Genomic DNA, 17276 nt, shown 5'->3' on the forward strand with positions numbered 1-17276 from the left:
CAGAATCAGCGTCAGCAAAACCAACAAGCTTCTTTCCCGTTTTTGTAAATGTCAATGCATAGTCAAAAGTACCTTTCAAATATCTGAGTACCCGCTTAGCCGCTGTCTAGTGTTCAGTACTGTAATTTGTTTTGAATTGACTCAGTATACTAATGGTATAAGCTAGATTCGGTCTCGTAGAAGCAGCCAAATACATCAAGGATCCAATCAAATACTGGTATGGATACTTTTTCATTTCTTCATCTGAGTTTCGCGTTTATATCAAAGTTTCACATTTATATCATGTACCATTGCCTGCCAGATTGACGCAATCCATATAGTGCTTTTCGGATAATGCAAAATTTATTACCTTTCTTGATTTCTTTAAGCCATTTTTGTGATTCTTTCATAATTTCACGGTTAATATTAGAAGTTTTTACGATATCTTCGAGAATTTCAAGTAAACTATCAGGTATTTCCATAAAAACTTCTAACTGGCCGTTTAGATAAGTAGTCACAACATCCATTTGATGAATTAATAATCCATATTCCACCGATAATGCCATCAATAATATAATTGAACTTGCTCAAACGACTGGGGCAAAAGTTTCATGGAAATCTGTACCATACTGTTGTGCATATCCTTTTGCATCTAGTCTGGCCTTTCTCCGGTGTAGAATTCCATTTGCATCAAATTTGTTGTTTAAGATTACTCGGCTTCCAATGACTTTTCGGTTTTCTGGGCGATCTACGATATCCCATGTTTAATTCTTTATTTGAGCTAAATATTTACTTTTTACTGCTTTTCTCCATTCTCCAGCTTCGTGACTCATGAAGGCATCTTCAATTGTGAGCGAGTTCAGAGTCTGTGTAGCACCAGCAAATTCTGAAGATTCTGGTCTACCTTTTTGTTCTGTTTTTTTATTTCTGGCCTTCCTCTGCTACGGTTCGATAATTCTGATGTAATTTCTGACTCAGATTCATTTTCTATCTCTACCTGGCTCAATTCATTTTGATCATTTTCATTTATTCCGTCAGATATGGAAGTGTTACTTGGTAAAAGGGGATTTTCGTCGATTTCTACAGTTCTTAAAAGATTTGTATATGCTGTCTTTTCATTTGACGTGAATTTTTCATAATTTCCTTCAGATGACATTTCACTCGTAAGTTTGACGTCTCTGCACACTAAAACTTTTCGAGAATTTGGATCTTACAGTCAAAATGCTTTAGATTCCTCTGAATATCTAAGGAAAATGCATTCGGTGGATCGATTATTGAATTTTTCTCTATTTGGATTCTTATTCAGTACAATAGCTTTGCATCCAAAAATCTTGAAGTGATTTGCTGTAGGTCGACGTCCTGTCCACCTGAAGTAGGGTATTTCTCCTGCTAATAATTTTGAAGGACATCAATTCCTGATATAATTTGATTGCTTCTGTCCATCAGATCAAGATGTGTTATGTTATGGTTTTTAATTATTTTGCCTGTACCACAAACATGTATGGTTTGTGGGAAAATAAATTCGTTATTATTATTTATAGTTTAATTTTGTAACAATGCCAACAGATATTGAGGTATCTAAACGAAAGTGGCAAGTGAATGAAGGTCTGCAGCATGCGATCTTGAACGAGTTTTTATTACCAAGAATGAGTTCCCCGGAATAGTCGATTCTTTCGACTCTTTGAGTAGTTGTATCTCCAAATGTAGAGTCAGTGTGCCAAGTTTTAACTTAAGATTCGTGATCAACGGACAAAAATACAAGGTCTGATTAAAATTCTCTCAAAAACTAGTGCGAGCCATTATAACCAATATTTACCAAATCTTAGCAGGATTTACGAAAAAAATCGAAAAACTATTGTTTTAAAGATTTCATTCCAATCTAATAGATAATTTCTAATGACTTCGTTTATTACAAAAACACTTTTCTGTTAGAGATGTAGATCAATCACCAAATCCAAAACAAGCAAGTACAATTTTTTTCTGGGTCAAATAGACCGAAATGGCAGCTCAATTGTCAATGAAAATATGGTACTACTTTTATACATGACATTGAAGCTGAAACTATAAATTTCTATCAGCAGTTGATGGAATTTAGGAATTTTTGTATAAATAAACCATTTTGAAATTTTTTAGGTGTTTTGTTTATACAAAATTGTTTTCTGTTAAATTTCTCTTCAATATTTTAACTTACTTTCAGTAAGTTTCAATTAAACTAAAATTAATTCTTCTGTTGTATGAACAGTCTTTCCAATTATTATTGAATTTCAGGGGGTTCACAGCACAACGAATGAAGAGAGAAGAAGAAATGATTTACCAAAGCCTTAAGAGTGTGTAAGTAAAGTATCTATTGATCGATATTTTCAATGACTAATAATAATAACAAGAAGAAATATAAAAAAAATTACAATAAGAGTATCACTATTACTTGTTATGGTCCCTCAGAGAATTTAAATATTTAATGACTCAATTGCTGTCAACTGTAGGAAAACTTGGAAAAATGTACAGCTTTGTACATTTTTAGCACTGTAAATATTTAATGCTTGAAATCCAATTCTGCACATTAATTTAATACCTATAATTATGACTTTGAAAAATATTACCTTTATTATTTATCATAAATTAAACAAGTTTTTCCTTGTTTCTTTCCCATCGGCAGCGATATACAATCAGGAACAAATTGCTCACAACCCAGCTGGTTGCAATTCAAGATCCCTTGTCCTCAAATGGAAGATTGGGAGGAGGAAGTTTATGATGATTTGTGTTATGTAACATTCTCCTCTAGCTTACCTGAGGTGGGCTCATAGAAACCAGCTCTTTGGCACCCCTAAATGTTTGCAACATAGTTTTTTTTTATTAGGAGGGTAGGCTACTCATTGTTTAGTGCAATAGTTCATTTTTTCCAACATATCATTATGATGTTTCTGAATGTGATGGCAAAGTTATGAGACGAATTCTTCTTGTGAAATGACGGAAATGGGGTTTGTAGTGGAAGTCGCAAACAAAAACTCTTGTTTAACTCTTGTTCCACTAAAAGGCACTGCATTCAATTCTTATCGTGCAATGAAAACCTAATGAATTGGTGTGGAATATCTGGAATTTAAATTGGCTTTAGCAGAATGATGTCATTAATTGTTGGATATCTGAAATAACGTTTAGAAATAGTTTAGTGAAAGTAAATTGATTACCTTCAGTAGTATGTGCTTATTTTTTCATATGGAGTCGAGGGAAATCATTGTTCTAAGAAACAATGACTCACTAGAAAATTTTATAAATTATAACTTACCCTTCTGCCTGAAAAATATTAGTGATTACCACTCTAGAACGTTACTGGTTCTATACAATGGATTAAATAGATATTATATTCCTGGACTATTCACCTTCCTCAATTCGAAAAAAAAACTGATAATTGAGAACTTTACACAAGTATATGAGTGTATCAATATATTTTTTCCAAAGAAAAATGATCGGTTTCTCAATAACTTGTGGTATTTAGTAATTTTGTCAAACAAAAAAAGAGCTTATTTTTCAAATTCCTTCAACAGATTTCAAGACGGGAGGCCAAGTACGATCCGTTTTCATAGAACTGATTAATATGTAGTTGCCTTCTAGCATATTATTCACTGGCGATTATTTTAGTTTCATTCCATTCTACTCGATGGTAACCATATGATTTCAAAATGGGTTCTTACAATTTACATCCTGTTAATTGTCTATTTTTGATATAATTTCTATACTACTTTTCGCACACTTTAGTAGACCATCAGTATAACTTTGACCACAAGAACAAAATATGTAATAAATGCATATTTTTTTGTTTTTTCTTCCATGTTCTGAAATTGTGAGAAAAGTTAAGATCTTGTTATATTTTTTGTTTGTAACTATTACCAATTCGATTCATCTTTTTGGATTGTCCCGGAATATAAAGTATGATGTTAGTTGTGAATAGTGTTTGTGCTTGTTGGGCTTGATAGAAATATGTGGATAATATCTTCTTTGTTTACAATAAAAGTCATGATGATCTGAATTCTTTTTAAATAACCTGAACGAACAAGAACCGACAATAAAGTTCTCAATAGAGATGGAAGAAAATGGTCAACTACCTCTCCTTGATGTTATGTTGAATAAGTCATCTGATCATATTTATACAAGTGTTTATTGTAAGAAAACACAAAGCAATAAATACTTTCACTACAATATCAAACCGTCATGCAAATGCTATAAAAGGTATACTAAACTTTTTTCACAATAGAGCCGAAACGCTTTACAATAGTGTGGAACATTTTGATTAAGTAATATCATGGATGAGATCTGTTTTCCCAAATAGTTCATATATTCTATAATAAAAGCAATAGAAAACAAACAGAATTCAAGAAAAACTTAAATATCTCGTGAACGGTTGATTTTTGATATAGAGAATGTTTCATGAAAATTAGTCAAAATCGTTTTAGAATGTCAAAACTATCAAAACTAAAATACAGGGTAATGCATTTGAAAAAACTGAGTTTTGACTCATTTTTATATCTTCAGAATTAGTAACCGATTCCGAACACCTTATATAACATTTTGGAAATGTTACTCCTACAAGACGATGGAATGAATTATTTTGATGAACCAATATAACAGCTTATTCATGTATACAATCAAACTTTTTAATTTTATGGGGGCATCACTCGAGAGCCGAATACTTATTTTTTTTCGAGTAGAAATAATATATCCAGAACAGTTCATTTTTGATACTGGATGTATGCCAGGTATTCAAAAATGTGAAAATATACAGGGTGTTACATTTGAATTAAGGAATTTGTTACCAATTTTTGGTATAACGGAAGTGTTGGGTAAAAGCCGTCATTTTTATTCGATAAAGCATATTAAAAACTTATATTTGCCAATTTACAGTATATGAATCCTAGTATTTCCCAAAATACGGCTAGGCGACGGTCATCGCGCTGTACCCCGTATAAAGTTCTTCATTACTAATTTTTATTGTGGAAGGCGAATAGCCCAAGAAAAATCTAATAAAAACTCTCATTCCTCCATAAAAAATAACTTTTGTTACAAGACTGTTTTACTTTTGCGATTCACTTGAATTATATACAGGAAATAGTTCATTTTTAAACACGCCCATATCCTTCATTTCACAAGATTGATTTTTCCATAATCCTTTTTATCAGATTTCGAAAAATCCTATTAGACTTTTTTATGCTTGCTTTTTTATTTGTAATTTAGAAAGTATCATTTTATTTCGTCACTATTTTATCAGATTGTCATTTTGTAGTTGCTTGATTTTCGATTATTGCAAGGTAAAGATTCATGTTTATAAATTTAAAATTTATTGCAATTCAAATATTCCAAATCTTTAATTTATTTGGCAAGTCCTGTCAGTTGATGTAACAATAGAAAGAATATTTTAAATTATTGCTAATGTGTATTTGACTGCATATTCACTCCATTCTACAAAGCTATTTGAAATAGACGGTCTATATAAATAAATCACAAATTCTATAAGTCTTCAGAACATTCACAAAAAATAAAAAGTCACATTAGGAGAATTGGGCCTCATCAATCATACTGACATTCATCTTTTATATTTATGCTAACAAAGTAGTGGAAGTGGCAGATCTACCACCTGTTGGCATAGCTGGAAAGGAGACCTGCATCATGCCACCGGTGGAGATGATCGGCACATGCAGGACGCTCCAAACAAATGGCTCGATTGGATACGGAGGTTCACGAGGTTGTTACAGAAGAGGCTTTTGGAAAATTAACACCGCCATGTGCAACGCCGTTCAGTTGCTTTCTTAACCGGAAAAGAACGGAATCCCGACCTTGTGGTTCGGAAGATTGATCAACAGCTTCACAAGAGAGAAGCTAGACACGCAACACGCATCTTGTCCAGTGCATGACGGACAGCAGGGCGACCAACAGACCTTCCAGACACGTTGTGCGGCGAATAGCCTCCAAACGTCGAGTGTAAGGATGCCAGTGGCTGCTAAAAAATCACTAGTCAGTTGAGCGAGAAGTATTGCGGAAAACTAAATTCCGCCTGAAACCTTCTTGCATATTCCAAGAACCTCCGCGTGTTGTAGATTATCCGCCGACCGCTGATCGGGTGGAAACCTGGAAGGACATGTATGAACATCCACAACCACCAAACCTAGACACTCCAGTCCTAGCGCGGTTAGAAGATTTCTCGGTAGAGCTTCGACAGCCTTAGTATTATGAACTGCATAACCCGTTATCTTCAGATGACGTTAGAAGGCCCTGTGGATTCAAAGAAATTTGCTGCTGTTGTCCCAAATGCGCCGAATACTTATTGGTTGATGAATCTACATGCTTGAGCATGTTACGAGTATCTCATGCAAACTAGTGATCTCCGCAGTTGACAGAGTATTCGAACGAATATATGAGCAGAAAAAGGAATTGATGTAAGACAACCTGGTCATCGATATATGTGTAACGCAAGACTTGATACAGTATAAGAGTGTCGTCTCTATGGTCTGGATGGGTTACTGCAAGGCATTTGATACAATATATTTCATTTGCTCAAATGTCTTGCGGTGCCTGCTGACAATATAGTGGGATACCTTCAACAACTGATACCCCTTTACAATCACATCTGGTCAGGCTAGAGTCCAAACAGAGGGGGTCATTTTCAGAAGGGGTCTATTTTAGGGCAATTTCTTCAGTCCCCTTTTTTTCTCCATCTCACTATTGCCATTATCCACTGTGCTCAGAAATACTCTAGTACTCTCTCTACTCTAGTACTCCCAGTACTCTAGTACTCTCTCTACTCTAGTACTCCCAGAAACCGGGAGTATATTTTATGACAGGGAATGCTGTTCATGTTTTTATGTATATAATAGAAAATTATCAATATTGTGGAATAGTGAAAGTATATTTGATTTGGGGAAAAGAGGTCTGCATGAGTCTCCCTGATTTTTATTTAACATTGCACTTATGCTTTTTTCGTGGATTACAAATAGTTTTTGTGCTGAAGACGATATACTCCTCAGAATAATAATTTTTCAGAACATTTATCAAGCACTCTCTGAATACATCTTAGATAAAATTTACTGTTCCGTTTTTTGTTGTATTACTTATGTGACATTCCCAATCAGGTGTATCACTCATACCTAGAAATTCAGTAGTATGACACTTCTCTTAAAGTCATTTCTCCTAAATGTATCTCTGTTCTGAGTATTTTCAACCGTTCTTGATTTTGTGTTGTAACTGAGAAACTGTGTTTTGCTAACATAAATATTATTAATGGAGAACCATAAAATCTTTTACTGGGCTCCAGTCTAGGTCGCTGATATACACAAAACACTAGATCCTAACACAATGTTTTAAGGAATGCTACTTTATGCTTTGTGTCTGCCCTCTTTTGTATCTGAACCATTTATCGTTATTTAGTAATGCCTTGGATTTTAGGAAAGATGATTCTTCCCTTTTTCATCTTAATCATTTTTAAACGTAACATCCTTGTGCTACATTTCAAGCAGCACCGAAATTATTCATATATAAGTTGGTTGAAATTTTTTTGAGGTGCCACTAGAATGGCAAGGTACCAACAAGCTTGATTTCACCCGCCACCCCCTCGCCCAGCTAGGAATAAAATAGTCATTACATCATATGTGTAACTGTGTTTAATTTATAGTATTGAATTAAGGGTTTGATTTTCTCAAAGGCTAAGTAATGTCGGCATTTTGCTGAATAATCAAAGATTTGTTATTAGAAAAGACAAACTTGTGTTGAATATTACTGGGGTTTAGTCCCAAAACTAGACCGTTATTTTTAACACCTCGACACGTGTTCAATCACCAAGTGATCATCTTCAAGAGGAAGATGATCACTTGGTGATTGAAACACGTGTCGAGGTGTTAGAAATAACGTACTGGTGTTGGGACTAAACTCCAGTAATATTCATTACTACACCAAAGGTTCCAAAGGTTAGTGAAATATTTGAATAATCTTTAATCCTATGATACACGAGTATCACTGACATTTTTTTCTTGTTTTTCAAAGTAATTGCCATGGATTAAAAAGTGTAACTTTTGAAATTCGAAAAATAGATTTAAAACTATCACCAAAAAATCACTAATGAAATGAACATTTCTTTGCATATGTTTGAACCACTTTTAAATTCGTAAATTGTGAATAATTTTCCATGTAATTTTTCAAGTCAGAGACAAAAAAAGTCATTTGGTATTATGTCAGGAAGATACCTCAAATGAGACAATAATTAGAGGATGTTTGCCATTATCATGATGTAGAAGGATTCCTCTTTATGTTCCAAATTCAAAATTTCAAATAAAAATTGCTGTAAACATATTGAAAAATATTTTATTGCGAGATCGTCACAAACAGTTTACAAAACTTGAGCTTGTGTTTCATCGAGTCTTAAGTCATTTTTTTTCGGTAACTCTCTAGTGAGAGTGACCGAAAAATTTGTCTGAAAATTCCACCACAATGACGGAGGGTCCCTAATAGAGGTTTGTTGTAAAGCCACATCAACCTCAAAATTGGAACAACTTTCTGTCTCTACATTGTATTCATTGCAAACTGGCAATCAGATGAAACCAAAGCCAGAAGTTGAGTTATGATGAAGCCAAGCTATCATATTGAAATTAAAATTGGGAATCGCTTTCTGTTCCTACAAACATTCCATTGCAAAAAGGCAATTAGATGGATCCAGATTCCCAAGTCAACTTGCCAAGTTGGGTGTCACACCAATAGGTGGTTCCACTTATGTTTCGCTTGCGTTTACGCAGCTATTTTTATCAGCTATTTTCTTGGTTTTTTCTCATTTTGTCTTTAATCGAGGACCGCCCGCCCGGTACTGACGATGCCCAATAGGCTGAAACAGCTGTCTACCGGTGGCTCTTAAATTGAAATCAATATGGGAATGATCAAAAAGTACTTATCTATTAATTTTTGAAGATAGGTGACTCGAGGTATAGATTGGTTCTGGCCAGTCAGACAAAAAAAAATTTGTACTTCTAGTTCTAAAATGGAATGGGGCACACAGAGTGACCTATCTATCGAGTACAACTCCCAGAAACTTCATACTCTCTTTGTTCTCTATAGTTTTTTCTTTGATAGTTAGATATAAATTGTTACTTGGTTTTAAATTTTTGGGCAGGAATCGAATATGGTGTATTCATTGAGAAACCATTATCACTACAATAATTCACTAGTTCTTGTGATACAATATTGATATTCTTCACTAGTTGTTGTATACACACACAGTTTACCTTATATCATGAAACCTTTACACGGTAATGATATGTTGAATGTTTTTTTATTTTGCATGGCTTTTTTGTTAGTCAACTGCCAGTAAAAGCAAGAGGATTAGTTGATCAAGGTTGTGCTTTTGATGTAACCGAAGAAGAAATTTATCAAGATTTATTCCCAGCTTGTACATCAGTAGAGGTATCATTTGATATATTATTTTCTCTATCTTCAATTTATATGCTGACACGGCCATTCTACTGGTATTTTTCAGCAACCTCCAACTGTTGAAAAACGGGATTTTGTTATCAAGGAATTGTTGGACACCGAAAAAAACTATGTTGATGTTCTCACTAAATTGAAAAAGAATTTCATGAAACCGTTGCTAAGTGTTATGAACATTGAAAATCATAACACCGTGTTCTTTAAAATAAAGGTATGTATAAGAATAAACAGTAGTAGTAGTAACGACCTATTATCGCAAAAAAATCTCAGAATTCTCAATTCACACAAAAGTACATTAAATACACTTAAGTGCATTAATGAATATGACAACTCAGTTAAATAACTATAAGTTTGCTTTTTAAATGTAATATACTAATCAGTGGAAAGTATTGTTCATAATATATTCAAAATTGAAATAGCCAATGTCAACCAAACACTACTATAGACCTTTCAGTTGTAAATAATCCAGGGCATATCTCATCATACATCATATGATCTCAGATCATAGGACGATTTCTTGTGAAATTGATTCACCCAAATTTAATTAGGTATGTAAAAAATCTGTTAACATCTGTTTATCCAGTAACTAGCTGTCGCCTCCCTACAAAACTTGTTCGAGCAAAGGATTAACGAGATCTTACGTTTTTACGTGCAATTCTTAGCACGGGTTGGACGATACCATCCTGTAAAACCTTAAAATGAAAAAAATATGATTTTAGAAACTTCATTGTCACCTCTTTTAATGAGGATCTTTGTACTGTTAATTGGTATACAATTTACTTGGTGGACAATGGTGATGACAAGATTTTTTTCTGTTTTCAATAAACATGCTCCCCATCTTATTATTTGAGCAACCATTCCGTCATCTCCGTGGATTACTTAGGGACACCTGAAATTATTATAAATCCCTTCACAACTATGTTGCTAATGCAATTTGGTGTCAAGAGTTTTGTTTTCTCTATTTGCCTTAATATTTTTGATTTGCTCATTGATGAATCTGATCTCCCTTTTTGATACACTTGTACGATGTGGGTTTGATACAGTTACGTACTTATGATCTGTATATGTCTGGTTTCATAATGAATCAGAAATAGATTTATTGAATGATATATAATTCTAATATAACAACACCGCTGTAACAATTTATGTGGCATTTATATTCATGAAATTGTAAACACAATAGATTAAACATAGTCTCGTTAGTCTTTAGCTCGCACAAGTTTCGACTTCTGAGGGTTGTCGTTCGTAGGGGTGCGACAGTTGGTTAACGGAAAAACAGATTTTTATATATATATATATATATATATATATATATATATATATATATATATATATATATATATACAGGGCATTCCAGATAAGATGGCCTATTATACGTTTTTGGAGAACCAAAACAAATATGTTTTCCAAATTTTGATCACTATCATAGAGGGACGTGATCTATACTTTGAAAATATTTTTATCTTTGCCACATCTAAATGTAATAGAACATCAACTTGAAAATTTCAGATGAAATGTTATACTATTTTTTAATCTGCTTCAAAATCAAAATCACTTTTATGAAGCATGTCCTATTACCTATTTCTCACCATTCTTAAGATATAAATAAGATATAAATAAGTATCAAAACAAAATCAAACAAAAGGTATGGTGGTTTTCATTCCAGAGAAAACTTCAACATAAAAAAAATAAAAATAAGTATTTGTTTATGTCATTCGTAACAACTATCATTTCTTTTAATTTCTTCAAATAGAGCACCTTGGGCATCTTGTATATTATCCAATTTTTTAATTCAACTAACCAATGTGATTAAGTTTCATTGAATATCTCTTAAGTCTATCTCAAACCACTTATGAAATAATAATTGTATTGTATTTTTTTGTGCCTATACAAGTAAACATTTTATCTAAAATATTGAATGTATCAAATAACAGTTGACGAATTTTTTTTCAAACAAGGTGTGATACATAAACCTCACCTCAAACCGAGTGTTTGACAAACATGAATTTATTGACAATTTCAGCCACAAACACTTTGTTAAATAAATTAATGAAAAAAAAAAACAAGAAATGATATAAAATTAATTTCGCAATTTTATTACATTTGATATTGAAGTAACAAAAATGTGGTAGCCAAGGTGCTTGAAATGCCATTCAGCAGATTGATGGATCGTCAATACATAAACAGTCGTGGATCTGGTCAATTTCCATCAAAATATATCTAATCCACTTTTCCAGTTCCTGTTTTGGGTGTATTTGATACACCTTCTCTTAGATTTTTTCCGTAGGAGGTCTGGTAACCGAACAAATCTCTGCCCATTTCAAGTATACAATATCTAGAATACGAACAATTCTGAGATAAGTTCAGAGGCAAACTGTCCAAGATTTCACTTCAAGTTGTCAGTAGGCAAATATTTTTCGGAATTTCAATCTTTTCTCATAAATGCAAATTGAAAATTCATTCATTTATTCATTTATCCTGAATATATACAGACAGAGTCCAATTACATATACACAGTACCTAAACTACACTAAACCTAACACATATATAGATAAAAAGATACAATTGACAATAAAATTATTATAAATATAAAATCCCTATAATGAAATATATGAAATCATTGCAAATAGGTGTTAAAAAATATAGGAAATAGATACGGGCTAGTGTGTAAATTCATAATATATATGTCATATCTTTAAAAATAAAAGAAACATGTAACATTAATTCATTCTTATTGAATAGTGAATAACAGAGATCTGAGATTGGTTGGGGTAATGTTTAAAATATCGATATCAGTGTTTTCAACTAATTTGTTTGTAGTTATCAAGGAGCAATCAACTGGAGAATTTACGTTGAAGTTATGAAATATGCAATCTCTTCGCCTCAGGCGGATATCTGGTATACTGAAATTGATGGAAGCGAGTACATCGGGAAGAAAAATGTTGTTTCGTAATAAATTGAATATGAATAATATTTGAAAATTTTCTCGACGTTTCTTAAGGGTGCTTAAATTAAAATCTTCCAATTGATGATCTATAAATGGCCTTTTCTGGCAATTGAATATTTCTTCACCTGAGAAGTGTTATTCGTGTGTCCAATTTATTTTTAAGTTGATATCTTTGAATACCAGTCACATCCCACAAAATTCTATCCGTTTTGATGGATCATCTTTATGCAAAGCTTGACTATAATTGATCATATATGTGTTTGTGAAAGTCTCCATGTTGAAATGTGCGAAATTTCATGTACCCCAGCACTAGATATTAATGCATGAGGATAAACAAAAAATTATTCGAAAAAGTTGATTTTATTTTTCATATAACCAGTCACCAGATTCATTTGATTACTGAAGTCATAAACTTTTCTGAAGTTTAGATAATTTCGTGTACATTTCATATTAATTTATTATCAGGAGAATCATGAAATACAAATCAATTAACCGAATTTAGCTTATTAAAATAAAAAGAAAAAAAAACTCATCAAAAGTGCTCTCGTTCATAAAAGAGGACATATGCCTCCTCACTCAAGCGATTTTGGTGAAATTGGGGACACGTGTGAATCGTTGTATTCATTCCACGTGCCACTATAAGGGTGTCTGCAATATGCTGTGTAATGCCCGTAGTATATCTAATTCTTCTGAAGAAAAGTCAATGGCAACATTCAATTTGCCTCTGAATCTTTCCGTTGGAGATAATATTTTTTAATGAAATACTAAAATACGGGGAAACTTATAGATTGATAGGGGCTTTCTTCTTTCCTTGCACCTCGAACAGGTTGATTTTTCATCTCGATCCAGGGTTTCCTCTTTTGTGAAGAAATCCAAGCATTGTGACAAACTCAATTGGCCAGTTCTTTGTGGTATGGGGAGAGACAAATCCCAGAAAGGATCGAAGGTTACTGATGAGTATTCACAGTGTGTGCACTTCATAGATTTTGATTGACTAACGAAATTGTCTACAATCTTAGAGTTGTTCATGTTAAAGTATCTCAACCAGGACTCTTGAGCTTTTCCGTTGTCTCTCAATTTTTCGTCAATCTCCGTTAAGATCGGTTTATGTTTCTCAGTAATTCCAATGAGGCCCTCATGTAAACCTTCTAAAAGATATCGGATGAATTCGTGGGCGTCTTGATGGGCAGATCCCATGAATCGAGGGGCAAATCTTTGAATCTGACTTTTAAAGTAGACTGTGTTAATTACTCTATAAGATGAAACTTCCGACCACAATTCCTTGATAACTTCTGCGAACGCTTTGATACTAGAAATACTAGTATTAATATCTTCCATGTATGTATCCTTTTTTAAATATTCCAGCAACCATCTCGTGTTTGATAAACATTGGATTATACTGTTCATGAAACAGATGTTTCCAATATTTTTCAACCCATTAAACCCAAGAGTTTTGACTGAAAAATGTATCTCTGATGCAATGTTGTAACGGTTGATACTACGTTCGCCACTGATGTCTTCTTGTGAGTGGTCACGGAATCGATGATTCACCCCTTCATTGGATCGGTAGGATAAGGAATTCGAAGCTAAACTGCCTAAAACTGAATTGGATATGGCAGACGTTTTTGAATTCTAGAACTCGTTTATATTTCTCTATATGAAGAAACAATCTCCCATCGTGACTAGGGTATAAATATGATTTGGAAACAACGGGATAAAGAAAAATTTCATCCATTAAATAATAAAAAAATTCGTGTACTGTGTAATGATACAGAATATGCAGTGTCAAATTTTCTAAAAATCTTACAATGGATTTCACCTGGCATAATCCATTCGATTAAGCATAGGGACAAATTCCATCGAGAATATCTGAAAAATTCACCAACGTATTATGAAGTTGGATATAAAACTTATCGAAATTTGCTTACAAAAATAATGAAGGAATCCAAATTCAATTAGTTTTCAAATATTTTCCAATGAATTTTCTTTACCTATCTCCATTTTAAAGACTTTATATTATTTTTCTTAAATTATACTTGACTTTTGTGGCAATAATTTTGAGATTCGTTTGAAAAATTATGTAATTCCAGTCAAATATCCAGTAATAACAATACATTTGAATTTCGTGCCAAAGTTGGCGGCAATTCCGAAAAGTGCTGAACATCCAAACATTTCAAACATTTAATTTCACCACCTTTGCTACATCTTTCTACCTTTTTATATATTTTCAAATGGTTTTTATGATAAAAGAAGTGGAACCAACTTAACCCCAAACTTGACCACTTAATGTGGTCAAGTTATATTCCTAGGAAAACATTTCCGGTTGATGTAACATATTCTCTGTGATTATTGCCATTGAACTATCTAAGTTCTATTTGAAAAATAAAACGCATTTTGGGTGAAATTTTCAAAGTTTGTGATGAAAAAAAAAATTCATGTGCTAGTTTCGGTTACTTTTCCGAGTGCTCTTTCGCTGCCGAAGTTTTCAAGGTGGCAAAAGTCGATCAATAGTAAATAAACATTAGATTGGACAGATTGAGGAAAGTGAAATATGCTCGCGGAACTTCCCCTACTTCGCTTTTTTTAATTTATAAGTCGATTAATTTGGAAAATCTCCTAACATCTTTTCTGCTTTCAAGCATAGACAAGTAGTTTCAACTACTTATAAATAAATATATAAAAAGTAAATGAACTGTGCAATAGTTCATGACAGAATTTATGGATTGATTGTTTTCAGTATTTGAAATAATTGCTGATCCGTTTTTTGCCTATTATTTGTAAATTCCGTAGTATTAAGAAATTGAAACTCAACTGGATTATAATTTTTTTCAGGAGTTGAAAGATATCCATTCCGATTTCTTGAAGGAGTTATTAGGAGTACGTACCAATCCTTCAGTAAAACTCAGTAATATTTTCATGAGGTGGAGAGAAAAATTCTTAGTGTATGGTATGTACTGTGCTAATCTCTCGAAAGCGACATCAGTATTGCAAGAGCTATGTGATAATGATGAAATCTTCAATCAGACGATTATCGTAAGTTCTCTCCGGCGAAAAACGACCAGCATTTGTTTTATAATTTTGTTTTACAGAAATATGAAAAAGAAGATAATAATGGTAGATTCAAATTGAGGGATGTTTTGTCAGTGCCCATGCAAAGGATTTTGAAATATCATTTACTTCTTGACAAACTGATTGAAAATACTGATCCTGTAAGTATTTACCGTCGAAAATAGGTTCAGGTTGTAATATTTATATACCATGGGTACTCTGTGCTTCAGCAATGATTGATAAATACTATTATAATTCGAACTAACACCAGAAAAAGTATTGGATTAACCTTAAATTTTTATCATCTAAAAAGTTTGTTGGCCTGAAATATTGAAAATATTATTTGTTTGATACAGTACTGTGAAAGTTTTTGGTAATTTTTGCCTCAATACCGAAAAATTTGAATACCATAGATCAAAGATATAGATTATGTAGTATCTATGTCTCACTTGATTACTACAAGTGATTTCCACTCGAGTATGCTATTGTATTTTTGAACTGAAACCAAACAATAGTGTACTCTATTACAGAGGGGGTTGAGTTGATTGAACTGAATTATGGAAATAATAGATGTACGCAAAGAGCTGCCGAGAGGTTCAATCAACGGAAGGACTGTGTAGCCGCAGTATGTGTCATGAATAGTTTCAAAATTTCAAAAAATGGAATCGATAGTAAATAAAAAACGGAATTGAATCATCAGGTTCAACCAACGGAAGGACTGTGTAGCCGCAGTATGTGTAATGAATAGTTTCAAAATTTCAAAGAACGGAATCGATAGTAAATAAAAAACGGAATTGAATCATCAGTCATGAATGAAGCAACAACAGTGGAGCATGTTGAACTTGATCATATGCTGAGTACAAGACAGCTAGCAACTGTTTTCGGGTTTCATGAACTACCATTCAGCATATTTTGAAACATCACAAATTTCAAATTGGGAGGATAGATTAATTTTTGGGAAAGAAAAGTTTTGGCTTTCTACTTCTCCATCTTTATACAAAAAAAAAAATGTGGAAATCTTCCAATGAAAGGATAAAAGCAATTAATTTCAAAATAAACTCTTTACAAAGTTCTAGTTGAACAGGCCAATCTTCTTCAAGAAAATGACGAGAGCTTTCCGTTTAATCTTCCCGGAATAAAGAATGAGCCTATAAAATAACCTCCAAGGATTCCTGCCAACACGTTGAGAGAGAACTGTTCTATATCGCATGGGGGTTTTCCTGTGACCACAAATGATTGTTATGAAAATTGCATATAGCGTTGCGTGATAAATTTGCTTCGTCGGTAAATAGGATTTGATTTTCAAATAAAGGATTTTGAATAAGGAGTTGGAGAAACCAACGACGTTGATACGTAACAGAAAGTCACGAGGGAGGAGTGCCTGAACTCTTTGAATATGGTAGCAATATAACAAATTACCAATTGAAATTTTCCATACCAGAACATGAGAAATGTTTGTCAGCGCTATTTTTCTCTAGCTTTTTTCCGGGTGTTCTCCTATCAGATTAAGAACTGCTTCCTCGATTGCTGAGGTTCTTACCGTCCGATGTGTACCCGACAGATGACTAGTTCTCTCAAAACTTCCTGTTTCCCTTAACCGAGTGTGAATTTTCGGAAAGGTTTTTGAAGTAGGAGTTGTGCGATTCGGTAACGCTTCTGATACATACGTATAACGTCATATGCATTTCCGTTAATAAGTCTGTTTGTGAAATGTACTAAAACCATTCAACTATGCGTCAAGATATTATTTTTGGCATGACAGCACAAAAACAAACATTGGAATAAACTTACTAGCTCACTTGATACTTTTATTTTCAGAGTTCGCGAATCAATGAGAAGACGATTA

At 33.1% G+C, this 17276-nt stretch overlaps 1 protein-coding gene across 2 annotated transcripts in view; it reads left to right on the forward strand.

The window, feature by feature from the left end:
- Vav (Vav guanine nucleotide exchange factor) overlaps positions 1-17276 on the forward strand; it is a 54397-nt gene that overhangs the window by 9755 nt on the left and 27366 nt on the right. For both annotated transcript variants that reach the window (XM_074172901.1, XM_074172902.1), the window contains exons 5-9: positions 2248-2310; positions 9306-9411; positions 9485-9646; positions 15215-15415; positions 15472-15591. In XM_074172901.1, coding sequence (XP_074029002.1) covers positions 2248-2310; positions 9306-9411; positions 9485-9646; positions 15215-15415; positions 15472-15591 — 652 coding nt within the window. The remainder of the gene's footprint in view (positions 1-2247; positions 2311-9305; positions 9412-9484; positions 9647-15214; positions 15416-15471; positions 15592-17276) is intronic.

The sequence above is a fragment of the Leptinotarsa decemlineata genome, unplaced genomic scaffold, assembly GCF_025532065.1.
Source record: "Leptinotarsa decemlineata unplaced genomic scaffold, Ldec_3_MD MMD2_tig00000199_RagTag_RagTag, whole genome shotgun sequence".
Taxonomy (NCBI): domain Eukaryota; kingdom Metazoa; phylum Arthropoda; class Insecta; order Coleoptera; family Chrysomelidae; genus Leptinotarsa; species Leptinotarsa decemlineata.